The 13,158-nt window shown below is 36.8% G+C and overlaps 1 protein-coding gene across 1 annotated transcript in view; it reads right to left on the bottom strand.

Moving 5' to 3' along the window:
- Positions 1-612: 612 nt before the first annotated feature.
- Positions 613-13,158, bottom strand: part of LOC114651584 (zinc finger protein OZF-like) — a 35,706-nt gene continuing 23,160 nt past the window's right edge. Inside the window, exons 2-3 of the mRNA XM_028801409.2 lie at positions 12,493-13,122; positions 613-9,217 (exon numbers count right to left, since the gene is read on the bottom strand). Coding sequence (XP_028657242.1) covers positions 8,166-9,217; positions 12,493-13,048 — 1,608 coding nt within the window. The 5' untranslated portion in view covers positions 13,049-13,122 and the 3' untranslated portion in view covers positions 613-8,165. The remainder of the gene's footprint in view (positions 9,218-12,492; positions 13,123-13,158) is intronic.

Below are 13,158 nucleotides of genomic sequence, written 5' to 3'. Positions count from 1 at the left end.
CCTCAGTTGTAGGTCACGGGCCCTTCAGCTGAATAGCGGTCTGAAATATACCTCAAAAAATGAATAGAAAGAAAACATTGGACCATTCTGAAGTGGCCTGCTGTGAGTTCTGATTTGAATTGCATTTAGTATCTGTGGAAAGACCTAAAAGACATAGCTGGGAGTAGACAACCATCAGACCTGAAAGAACTAAAGAAGAATGGGCCAACCAACCAACCAACCAACCCAGAAGTGTAGAAATCTCACTCAGAGATACAGAAAGTGCTTGATGGCATTTACTGTCTCCAAAGTTTGTGTTCTGAAATATTAGGTTAATGTGATCAATACTTGCGTTCATGCCCTTTTCATTTGTCTTATTGTTAAAAAATAAATAAAAATCTGGTCATAAATGAAAAGCAAATTACATGATTAAGTTAGTGATGATTTTATGTAAAATATGCCTAATTTAAACAAGCATGCAAAGTTGACCAAAATAAACAAAAAAGTCAAGTCTTGTGTCCAAAGATGAGACCAAAAAAGAAAGTCAGTTTCTTAGAATTCAAATGACACAAGCATTTTTGTTTCTTTAATAATGATGTAACAAATTAAAACACACTGTAAATGAAAGCAAGACAAAATTCAAATTGGTTTATTAAGCACGGACCCCATGTACGTCTGCATATCTACAGTATGTATTGCAAACTGCTTAAACATCAGAAACCAACTATATAGAAAGATGACATAATTAACAGGAAATACAAAGTATTCAATATAATCTACACATATATACAGATTTAAAAATGAATTGAGAATCATCTAGTACCATCTTAATTGTATAAACATTTCAAAACATAAAACACTCAAACTGTAGGAAACATTGTGAACCCCAAGGGCTTGAGATGACATAGTACAGGGTGGCCTGCCTCCACCGAGACGACTCCCATCTTGTCTGCCTCCAGATAAACATGCTGAAACGGCCACAGAGATGTACTGACGCACAAGGAGATCACTTTCAGCATCTTCTGTAAATGTGAGTGCCAGATTTGATCATTTCTCTCTTCACCACGTAATGCAGTCGTCTCAGTTGAGGCGGGCCACCCTGTATATTAAGTTTTAATTTCTTTTAAGTGTAAAATAAAAATGTAGAAAACCATCCAATTCCTAATGCTTAAATTAATGGTTAAACTGATAATAAAAGTGTTCTTCAAAACCTGCAATGAATTTAATTCAAAAAACAATTTGGTCACATGAAATACAACACATTGTGCGGTGCCTTTTTTGTAGCGTCATTTATTTCTACATTTAGGGGATGGCAAACATAAAAATGCTCTTTTTCAAATATGTGTTTTTTCTGTGCTAAATATCAAATATGAACTGCTGTGACAAATGTTCAGTGTAAAGGACTAATAACAAGAGTACTTGTTAAATATTTCATATATGTTGCAAATTTTCAATTTGTCCAAGAAGTTACAGCACCTGAGCCATTTACTCAACAATGAACCATTTAACTCTGCGAAAGGTTCTTTGCGAGTGATTTTTTTCTGTGGCTTTTGAACAGGTTTCTAATACATGAGGAAATCCATAAACTTCCATATATAGTAGGCTACCTAGTAGAATATGAGCACACCAAGAAAACCTGAACATAGTTTGTGTTATTTTATGCAGCAAGAGGCCTTTAAAAACCATGAACTATTAGTATTTTAGAAATCTATTTTCTATTCATGTTTAATTATGGGAAATGTAACAGATTTAAAAAAATAAATGCTCTTCCTGGAATCTATGTGGATGGTTCTTTTGGCTACCAAAAGTGGTTCCCCTAAAACATCACTCTAAAGAGCCAGTCTGGCACCTTTCTTTAGCTCACTTAAATATATACAATAGAGATATTCAGAAATGGTGGGGCAGCAAGTGATGAATCAAGAGTGCTTAGGATGGCCATCAACATTATCATTGATGAGAAGTGGAAAAACTCAAGGGGCACAGTTCTCACTGAGAGAACAGTAGCTATGGAGGGACTGGAATTACATCCTGATATGGAAGATTCACTTTAAACAACTGATTGGTGTACCTGCTTTCAGATTTACAATAGGCTATTTAACTAGTACTCTAATATGTGTGATTAAATGTGGACTTGAGAAAAACTGCAAGGTTTAAAAGAAAACATTTGTACTGAAACATAATATATAAAAAGAATCTCTCTGCTTGCTCTGCTCAGAACCAGCTAAAAACAAAAGTTGGGGTCATCTAAGATAACACATTAATCACAACTTTGGGGAATGCAAGTCAAAGAGAAACATTTTAAAGGAGTGCATGACACAGTTGGGACACTTAATTGATAGAAGGTTCGAGAACACAAGTTGTGCCTAAGCAGGATTGGTCTAGAAGTATATGGATAGAGCATGGGTGTTGGCCTGTAAACTACGATACCCTATTACTCCAAGGGGTACAATAAGGAAGAATAGGGCTGGCCTAAATATAGGAGCATGCCATCAGTTACTGGTCTCTGCCCTACAATCAATATTTATCCAGAGGCCATGTTGAATTGGAGACTTATCAGCTCAGGAGCACAAAGCAAAATTGAAAGTTCCTCCTTATTTCTATTTCTAGGAAAACAGTGTGACCAGCTACTATCCAACCATGTTGTACAGTTGTCACATCCATTCACATTTAGAATGTTAAAATCTATTTTAATGAGTGGACAACAATTTGAACATACTCCCTGCATGGCTTTGTACTCTATCTTACTGCCTGAGAACTAGGGGTTTAAGTGACTGGGAAATAAGTAACATCGTTATTGCCATCAACCCGGGTGTGTTTAGAGTGTACACAGCAAGCTTGATCCTTAGGAAGGAGAGTGCAGATATGAGAAGTATTTGGGTTTAGGACCATCTATTAATTACGGAATGGGAGTAACTCTTTATAACTCTTCCATGATAAAACATCCTGAGGAGGACAATGTGGACACAACCAAAACTTTTTTTTTTCCCAGAAGGAATTCAGGAGCTTGTAGACAGCTGTTGTAAGTTTATAGGAAAGTACGGAGACTATTTTGTAAAGTAATGAATTTGAAACGTGTCTAGCAGATTTTTTTTTTTTTTTTTTTTAAAGATTTTTCATAGAACTCTCATATAAATTGTCAGACCTTGTATATTATAATATGGTTAATCTGTGGCACATTTCTGTCATATCAATATACTGGTTATGGAATTTAAGGTAAGTCTGCAATACATTACATGGATTTCACTTGTAAAATTTCCTTACCTTGATGTGTGTGTTTGTAAACTTAATCGTTTCAAGGTTTTGCATGTTACTGTATTTATATTATAGTTAAAAAATCTGAGTGAGCATTCTCAGCCTGTACTCCGTGAAAGTGCTATACAAGAATAAACAGTGCCATACTGGAGTCAGGTAACTTTTTATACTTTACCAATTTCTAATACTACCTCAGTTGCTTTTTGCCATGTTTGGCGATTACTTATAATACACTTTTCTTCAGTGTATGCAAACTAGCATCCCACTTCTTGAAATGCAGCTATACAAAAGATTAAAAGTGTGAAGACTTTGGCATTTTAACAGAATATAATTGTTTTTAAAAGGCCAAATGATACTTTCAGGAGCAACTCCTTTCTTGCAGTATGCCACGGTGAAGTGAGCTGAAATTTTCTGAATTGCTCCGTGACTATATGACAGTTTGCAAACACATTCCATTTTGGGACTTTTGTATTATGTATGGAAGACTGTAATTATCAAACAATTTTTTTTACACAATACTTTTAAATTACTGACACAAATTAGTGACACAGACAGAATAACAAGTAGCCCTTGATTAAAATGTTTACCTATTTAAAAGAACATAAAACAATCTTTGTAATAAATAAGTTCATCTTATTCCCATTTCATTTTTCACTTAAAAAGTACTGCAGATGGCAGAAACAAAGACTATGGCCCTCACATAATTTTGCGGCAAAAGCAACACAATCAAATGCAGTTAATAAACTACATACACGACAAGGAAGACAGAATACACTTGTTAAATATGACTTTGACCAACTAGCATATCAGATGAAAGCCAAAACACCACAGTTGCTGAAATATTAATTTCAAGTTTTGAAACATGTTCTGGTACCTTCTAAGAGATGTTAAAATTATAATTGAGACATTAATTAAAATAAAAATACATAACTGGCTGATGGAAAGAGCAGCAACAATGTAGGACTTTATTTCACAGTTTTTACATCCAATTAATCGAGTGGGACTGAGATTGGCCTTAGGTTCAGGTCTATGTTATTCTTTGAAGTACCACTAATCAGGGAAAAATGTTGGTGTACATGTACACTAAATTTCTTTGTCAATGTTAGGTTTGTGAACGACTTGTTGAGGATATCCCCAAAATGTGAGTAACCATCCTACCCTATCCTCCATTCAATTTTCCCTTGAACAGTAATAACAACATTTATTTCTAGAGCACAAATGATGTAGCCCAAAGTGCTTTACAAGATGAAGTAAGAAAAAAGAAAAATATAAAAATAAGATTTGGCAATACTAAGCAACAAAGAATAACGCAAGGTCCGATGGCCAGGAGCACAGAAACCATTGTAATTTTTGGTTAATATGTGTCGCACAACAGTAACAGGTGGCACATTAAAAAGTAACCCTTAAGACCACTGTGAAGCCATAGTGTTTGTACTGCAAGTGTACTATCTGAAGGATGTGCAAGTGGCAATCATAGGGACTGACATTTGTAAAATATGCACAATATACATGCTTTAACAAAGACAGTGAGATAAAACAGGTTTCTGCCAAGGTAAAACAGGACAGGCAACAAACTATTAGGTCAGCAAGTGTCACAACTCAAGAGATTAACAAGTAATTCAAGAACATGGGTGTTTTGACATTTTATGAAGGAGCCCAGCAGAAATGCACTGATGTGAAAGGACAGCTCTGCCAACATCTTCATTAAAGGTTCCAACCTAGAAAACTTGATATTACCTGGAAAAGACCTGGCTACTATGTGAAGATGTTTATTTGGGAGACATTAATGCAGGGGTGGTACATGGCATGGTGCCACCGTCGCATAACACCCAAACCTTGTTAAATTCTAGCCTAGGTAGATAACTAGACTGGAATCTACCTAGACATGTCCATCCCACATTTTAGTGAATTTCCTCATACAATCCAAAGACATGTTGTAAGGCTAATAAGAGAATCTTAATTTGCTCCTGGTGACAAGATATTCTCTTTGGTGGGTGACATGGTATTCCATATAAACAGTGAGTATAGAAAAGAATTCTCCCCCTTCGAAATATTCCCTTTTTTTTTGGTTAACAGCCTTAAATGAAAATACACACAAAAAATATTTATTCCCAGCTTTACTTACTCAATGCCTCCTATAACATCCAAGAGAAAGATATCACAGCTACAGTTCAGAAAAATAATAAAAAATCAAGACATGACATACTGAGGTATTTTGCCCCATCCATTTTTCCTTCTACTCTAACGAGAGCCCCAGGCCCTGCAGCAGAGAAACACTCCCACAACAGGATGCTGCCACATCCATGCTGTACTGTAGGGTATGGTGTGTTATGGATGGTGAGCTGCATTGGATTTCCGCCAGGTGTACCGTTTGGTATTGAGGCCAAATAGTTTGATTTTGGTCTCATCTGACCATAAGACCTTTTTCCATTTGGCATCAGAATCTTCAAGGTGCATTCTGGCAAAGCTCAAACGAGCCTTCATGTGGCCTTTCTTGAGAAGTGGCTTTTTCCTTGCGACCCTCTCGAAAAAGCCACAATTGTGCAGCGCTTGTGAAATTGTTGTCACATGCACACAATGACCACACTTTACCATAAAATCCTGTAAACTCCTTCAAAGTGGCCATTGGCCTCTTGGTAGCCTCTCTTACCAGTTTCCTCCTTGCTCTTCCATCCAGTTTGGAGGGACAGCCGGATCCAGGGAGGGTCCTAGTAGTACCAAACACTTGCCACTTTGTTTGTATTCATCTCCTGCCTTATGTCTGTCCACAACTCTATCCCTGAGATCTTTTGAAAGTGGCTTGACACCCATAGTCAGTTGTTTGCTGTCAGTTGCACTACCAAACAAGGGGATGAATGCTCCAGGAACAGTTTCACTAATCACACTGATTACAATTGATCACAGGTGGAAGCCAGTAACCACGGTCTGCAATGGAAATGGTGGTTACTTACACCTGATTGAGTTTATAAATATTGTTTAGGAGGGGGGGGGGGTGATCCTTTGTTCATCTCAGTATTTCGTGTTTTTTATTTTAAGAAAAAATGTGGGGGTTAGTGGCAGAATTGGCACTCCAGCCACCATAAAAAAAACCTCACACTGGTTCCATTCCATCTGAACTAGTGTGGTGCTGAGGTGTCACCCATTGCATGGCTGCATTCGGGTCGTAATCTGGAATCCAGAGTTGATTTGTCATGTGGTGGGTGGATGCAGCAATGCACTCTATCAGCATGTGCTCCTAACCTTCTGAACTGTAGCTGTGATATCTTTCACTTGGATGTTATACATTGCATTGAGTTAGTGAAGTTAGAAAAAATATTGGTTTGTGTGTTTTCATTTAAGGCTTAAAAATGGGAATATTTCGAAGGGGGTGATTCTTTTCTATACCCACTGTAATTAATGTCAGGCACGAGATAGAGGAGGAAAACCATAATCTCGACCAGTTCTAGGGAAAGACAAAGTGGATGGACAATTAGCTTCAAGGAATGATCAAAAACAATTTTAACTTTTAAATGTCTTAACAGGAAATAGTTAAAGTAATGACAATTAAAAATTACATCCTCCCAAGAATGTTCCTCATTTCATGAATGTCCAAAGGAAAGGTCATTTTAATGAAGTGAACATGTTGGTCTAAGTCTGGCCTGGATTCACTTTTTGCATGTTATGTCACATTTAGATCACATAAATCTTAAACCCAATTGTTTTATCACCTGGATGTCTAATCTAATTTGTTGCCTACTTATATATGGTCAATTTTGATTCTTATGAGAATGAACAGGATTTGTTACTTGTACAAATCATGAATGGACTCAATAATAAGTTGATTAGCATTGCCAAGTTACAGATTTCACTGTACTCTGTATATGTGGTAATTATGACCTTATACAAATTGACAGATTATAAACCTTGGATTAGATGAGATAAATTTAAGGCTCTCTTTATTCTGCTCTTTGTAAATTTCCTTTGTGAAATGTTTCAATTAATTTTGAAATTAATTTGAATATTTTGATAATTTAAAAACTGCATGTGGACAACAGCACTACATTGGTTAGTATTCAGACTTCATGTGTCTAAAGTCCATCCATTTGTAAACCAAGGCCATGCAGGTTAGGTTACTTGGCTACTCTCAAGTTGCTTTATATGAGTAAATTTGGGTGTATGCATGAATATGTCCTGTTCAGAACTGGATTCTGCTTTGTGCTCCATCCCTTTGTGGTAGGAACTGACATTAGTGATACTTCGCTTTATTAAGTAGGTTTGATAATTGACCAATGTTTCTGGACAATCTCAGTAGCACCGAATTTTACAAAATTTCAGAGGTACTTAAGTGTTTTGGTGTCTCACCAGCACTCATCCTTTCCTTACTGAAAAAAGCTGAGAAAAATAAGTCCAACAGGATGATATTGGAAAAAGGTACAAAAAGTGTGCAAACCTGTGCACGGAAACATGATACCAGAGGTACACCTGTAACAGCATAAAGTAGCTATTCAAAGCCCCAGTATATTGCGTATCAACATTCAATTCCATAATTACGGTACTATGATTAATGGCCACACGTTGCAGTGCCAAAATCATGCAAGAAGTCCTAAAATTATGTGAGCTCATTACAAAATGAAAATAAAAGTTTTAGAAGAAAGCAGCATTTATAGAATGAAAAGTGTTAAAAAGGCGGCAATAGTAAAAGAGGATGATGGAGTGTATTAAACATATTCATCACCCTATTCTTTTAATTGCATCCTTAACAAAGGTTATTGTTTTAGGGGTGAACATGCATCTTCCAAAGCTGACACTGATGTCAACTGTATTGTAAAATGGCTGCAAAAGGCAGTTTGAGCCAGATGAAATGGTCCCAAAGGCTTTTCCACAGTTGCTAACCAGCTTACTGTGATGCATACATTTCCAAGTATATGAAAAGCAAAAGGCAAAATCCATATCTACTATTTTAAAAATCTCTGTGAGCTGTGGATTTTCAGATGCTGCTGAAGATTACCTTTCTGTGTGAAAACATCCCCACATTCCGAGCAACAAAATATATTGCTTTCATTGGAAATCGGATGTTCCTGAAGTGTTTTCTGTACTGCAAGTTCTTCCTTGCATTTAATCCATCGATGGAATCGTTCATGTTGCTCAAGCCATACTTTCATTTTGTACTCCTTCCCACAGACATTGCAGCGATAGATTGTGTCACTCTGCTGCATTTTCTGTTCCGGCGGAAAAGGTTTCTGCTTAGCCCTTTCTTCAGAATATAAATAAGGCTTCTGTGAAGTATGAATTCTTTGGTGCTGCAAAAGATTCTCCATAAACTTGAAGCTAAGGTTGCATTCAGTGCAGCCATATGGCTTCTCCTCAGGATGGATCATTTTGTGTCTTTGAAGCAAACTGTATTGTGAAAACTTCTTTCCACACTGTTTACAACTATATGGTTTTTCCATGATGTGAATTCTAAGGTGACATAAAAGATCACTTAAAAGTACAAATCTCATTCCACATTCAGTGCAGCGATGTGGTTTTGCAGCAGCATGAATTTTATCATGGTTCTGCAGCGTTTTCTTTTCAGTGAACTTTTTTCCACATTCCACACAACCAAATGGCTTCTCCCCAGTGTGAGTCCTCATGTGGGTCTGAAGTGTTCCTTTCTCCAAGAACCTTTTTCCACATTCGGTGCAGCAGTGCGGCTTCTCGCCAGTGTGAGTTCTTTCATGTTGCTGAAGATGGCATTTCCTTATGAACTTTTTGCCACAGTCAGTGCATGCAAATGGCCTTTCAATGGTGTAGAATTTTTTCACAAATGTTGTGTCAATGTTACTCTCTGAAGCTATGACCCCGATTTCACCGATATTGCTTGAAAGAGCTGGTTCATGGATATTTTGCAAGATTCCTGATTTTAACCCATTTTCCTGTTCAGGGCTCAGTGTGGGATGGCTTGGGAGGCAGATACCCTCTTTATCTTTATCATCATTATCATCAGCACATGCCCTCTTTGTCTTCACTGTGGTAAAAGACAGATGGAGAGAGAGAGAGAGAGAGAGAGAGAGAGAGAGAGAGAGATTAAAACTTTATTCAGATCAGAACGTTTGCTTAAAGTAATGTCTGCAAAAAGAAAATATTACTTGTATGTTTACCATTTTTTTAACATACAAGTAATGTTGACCCCCAAAAGTAATCATATCAGCTTAAAAAAAAAAAAAAAAGGATTATGTAGTCGGCATGAAATTACATTCTTGTGAACTTTGCTAAAACCTAGTGATAGCACTGTCTATGAAAGTTAAGATTATTTGCGCATGGTGCTTTTTACTAGTTACAGGTTTAATGTCAAGCTCCAAACTGCAGCAAGTAGATCGCGGAATTGCAATATCACATTAAAAAATGTAGTAGTTAACTCCATACATTTTAACACACACATATAAATATTATTTATTTAAAACATATATATATATATATATATATATATATATATATATATATACACACACAGTTGTGCTTGAAAATTTGTGAACCCTTTAGAATTTTCTATATTTTTGCGTAAATATGATCTAAAACATCATCAGCTTTTCACTCAAGTCCTAAAAGTGGATAAAGAGAAACCAGTTAAACAAATGAGACAAAAATATTATACTTGGTTATTTATTTAAGGAAAATGCGCCTTACTGTTGCAATGATCTTGGACTATCTTGATATGATGCTGCTTTACCTACTATGAATTTATCAGAACTATTGACTTTGAATTTCGAACGTGATCAATAAGACCTTGCATATGTTCCGTTCTAAGTTTTGCTTGATTCGATTTAATAAAGAAGAGACAATTAGCTTCGACTTTTAGCTACGCATTAATAATGTAATGTTGCGATATACTGTACGTTGAGATGACAGAAGTCGGTTAAATACACTGGGACGTATCACTAATTTTGACCCGAAATATTGTGTGGGTGTTACTCGTTTATCCGATTTCATGTGTTTCATATTATATGACCATCCTGTTTCGCCATCAGGGAAAAGCAAAGGAAAGAGTAAAGGATCAAAATGAGGCGATTTATTAGACAGAAATGATGAATCGTGCTTTGCTTTTGGATAAACACGAATACAGTGGAACCTCGGGTCACGAACGTCTCGGAACACATACAAATCAGGTTACGACCAAAAAGTTTGCCAAACTTTTGCAACTGTTCACGACCACACACTCGGGTGACGAACAAGCCAGGTTCCCTTCCGGTTCATACGTGCCGATGATTTCCGCATGTGTTCAGTCTCTCCCTGTGCATTCGCTGTGAACTCTTTGTGCTCTATTTCGTTTCCCGTCTCGGTCAGACATGCATCGCGCAGAGGGACTTTACCACAAAACTGTAATCTCCTCTCCACCCAGTTCCTCCTCACTTCCTTCATACCAGAACTCGACTCATGCAAGGTTAGTTTTCTTGGTTGTTTATGGTTATTTTTTGTATAAATTACGGATTTTTCAAATGTTCATTTTTTCCCCTGTGCTTAAAACTCATTAAAAAAAGTGTTTACAGCGATCGGTTTGTAAGGCTATTAGTGTGAACTCCTGCAATTTTACTTTCTTGGTTGTTTATGGTTGGTTTTTAATAAAGTTCGGATTTGTTCAAATGTTCCTTTTTTTCCACTGTGTTTAAAAATCATTAAAAAAAGTGTTTACAGTGATCGGTTCTTAAGGCTATTATAGCATGAACTCTTGTGTTTACAGTGATCGGTTCTTAGGGCTATTATAGCATGAACTCTTGCAATGTTAGTTTTCTCTGTTCAAGGTTTTCTCAGTGTTATTCAATATTTTTACATTTAGTTTACTATTACACTGTGCATTCTATGGTACAATTAACTATTTTTGTGCTTAAACATCTTTAAAACAAATATATTTACATTCAGCTTGTACGGTCCGGAACGGATTAATTGTATTTACATACAATCCTATGGGGGGAAATTGCTTTGGGTCACAACCAAATCAGGTTGCGACCAGAGTTTTGGAATGAATTACGGTCGTGACCCGAGGTTCCACTGTATCAACTCTGTCTTTGATATCTCCGACTTTCGAAACTACTATCGCTGTCAATTCGTCACATGTTGGTTTATTATAAATGCAACCGTGACCTTTCATATAGAGATCCAAGAAAACTTCTTTGTCCGTGTTTTGCAGATAAATTTCGTGTAAAGTGTGATACTTTTGGATGTATGGATTTGTATCCATTATTGGCTGTATAATTTCTAATATGTCAGATCATTTAACTCTTTTGATTCTATGCTGCATTGCTTCTCCATGATCAGAAATATACACCTGACTGAATTGTGTTTTTTTCGAAATTGAACTTGTCATAGCTTTAATTGTTGCGGGACCACAATAAGTTGAAAAACTCTCATGGCCAAAGTCTCATCTCGCAGGACTTGAAAGAATCTCTTCAAAAAAGTTTCGTCTCGTCGCAGGATTTTTTTATATAATAGACAGATGTAACAAGGCTGGTACTATGTATCAGCCTACAGTGTTCACTGAACACTCTTTATCAGTATCAGTGTCAAAAAATAGCATTGGTGCATCCCACCTCACTGATAAATTCCTATTTGGACTGTGTGGTTGTGGGATATAATCCATAAACATTCTGACAAAAACGTAAATTAAAGAAAATAACATATCATTGCTTTTCCACCAAAGAAATGGTCTTCCTCTTACTCACTTGGCTACCAGGTGTTTCTTCAGTTGCATCTTGCTCCCGTGTTGAGGAATTATAGTCTTGACTCACATATGCTTTACTCTTAACAAAATAGCTAGGTATATCTTAACTGTTAACGAACATTATTAAAAGACCACCACTCATGAGCACTTATGTACTGTTATTATTTGATAATAGTGAAAGCTCTCTGAATTCATAAAAACAGCCAAGCAATATATAAGTGATGTTCATCAAGACCACACAACAATAAAAAAAAACACAGAACACAATGGAATATGTAAATCTCAGAACGTGCATATACCCATAAATGTACCTCATGTAAAGCTTTAGCTATTGCTATGTGTCTCAGTCTAAAGTCTAAACCTCTAGCTATTCCAACATTTATGAATAGTAGGGTTATTATTTAGAGCCAATCAGAAGCCATTCCTTGCAAGAATGTTCATCTGTATTAGTTAACTGAGTAAAAATAATTTTAAGAAGAAAGATCTAGATGGTGCAAATGTGTAAAATGCTTAAGTAAATGGAAACTACTCCTTTTGAAAGCCGTGCTCATACCAAGCTGCCTATTTGCATTGTGTCTTTTACTTACTTGTTCTAAGTTGATTGGCTGAATGTGCGGGTGTCTCTTCCTCCCAAGCTCTGCAATAAGAATGTTCCTCCAAAAGCATATCCTCCTCCTCCTCCTCCCTCTCCCTTTTGACCGTGTCAAGTAGCTGAGAAGAAGATTGCTGCTTTTGGGCAGACCTGAAAATGTCCATGTCCATATGCCCTGAACTTGGATAGGATTCCATTTTAAGGGATTCATCGCGGGAACCTTGACTGGTCTCATATTCTGGGGTTTCATACACCTCAGACTCACATCCCTCTGCTTTGATACATACAGATGATTCAGAGTCACATTCCTCTGATTTAATGCCCACAGACCCAGTATCTAGATTATTTTCTACAACGACGTCATATTCTGGGTCAAAAACTTCCTCTTTAATGCGGGAACATCTTTGTTCATACTCCTCCTCTTTCATCCTGACAGGCACATACTCCTCTAAACTCTCTTCTGACAGCGAAGCAGAGTCCAGTCCAGTAGCCTCCTCTTTTCCAGTGCAGTGAGTTTCCTCCGTGCTGACCCCTTTTTCAGCAGGGCTCATTTCTGAGGTTCTTTACACACCTCTGAATACTGCCCTTTTAATGTCCGAACTTCCTATGTTGAAAGCGGCCGTTTCTGTGTATGCAAAGGGAAAAAAGAATAAGTAAAAAA

Source organism: Erpetoichthys calabaricus, chromosome 5 (assembly GCF_900747795.2).
Source record: "Erpetoichthys calabaricus chromosome 5, fErpCal1.3, whole genome shotgun sequence".
In the NCBI taxonomy this organism is placed as follows: domain Eukaryota; kingdom Metazoa; phylum Chordata; class Cladistia; order Polypteriformes; family Polypteridae; genus Erpetoichthys; species Erpetoichthys calabaricus.
Note: the sequence above shows the minus strand (reverse complement) of the source record. Positions and strands in the feature narration are given on the sequence as shown.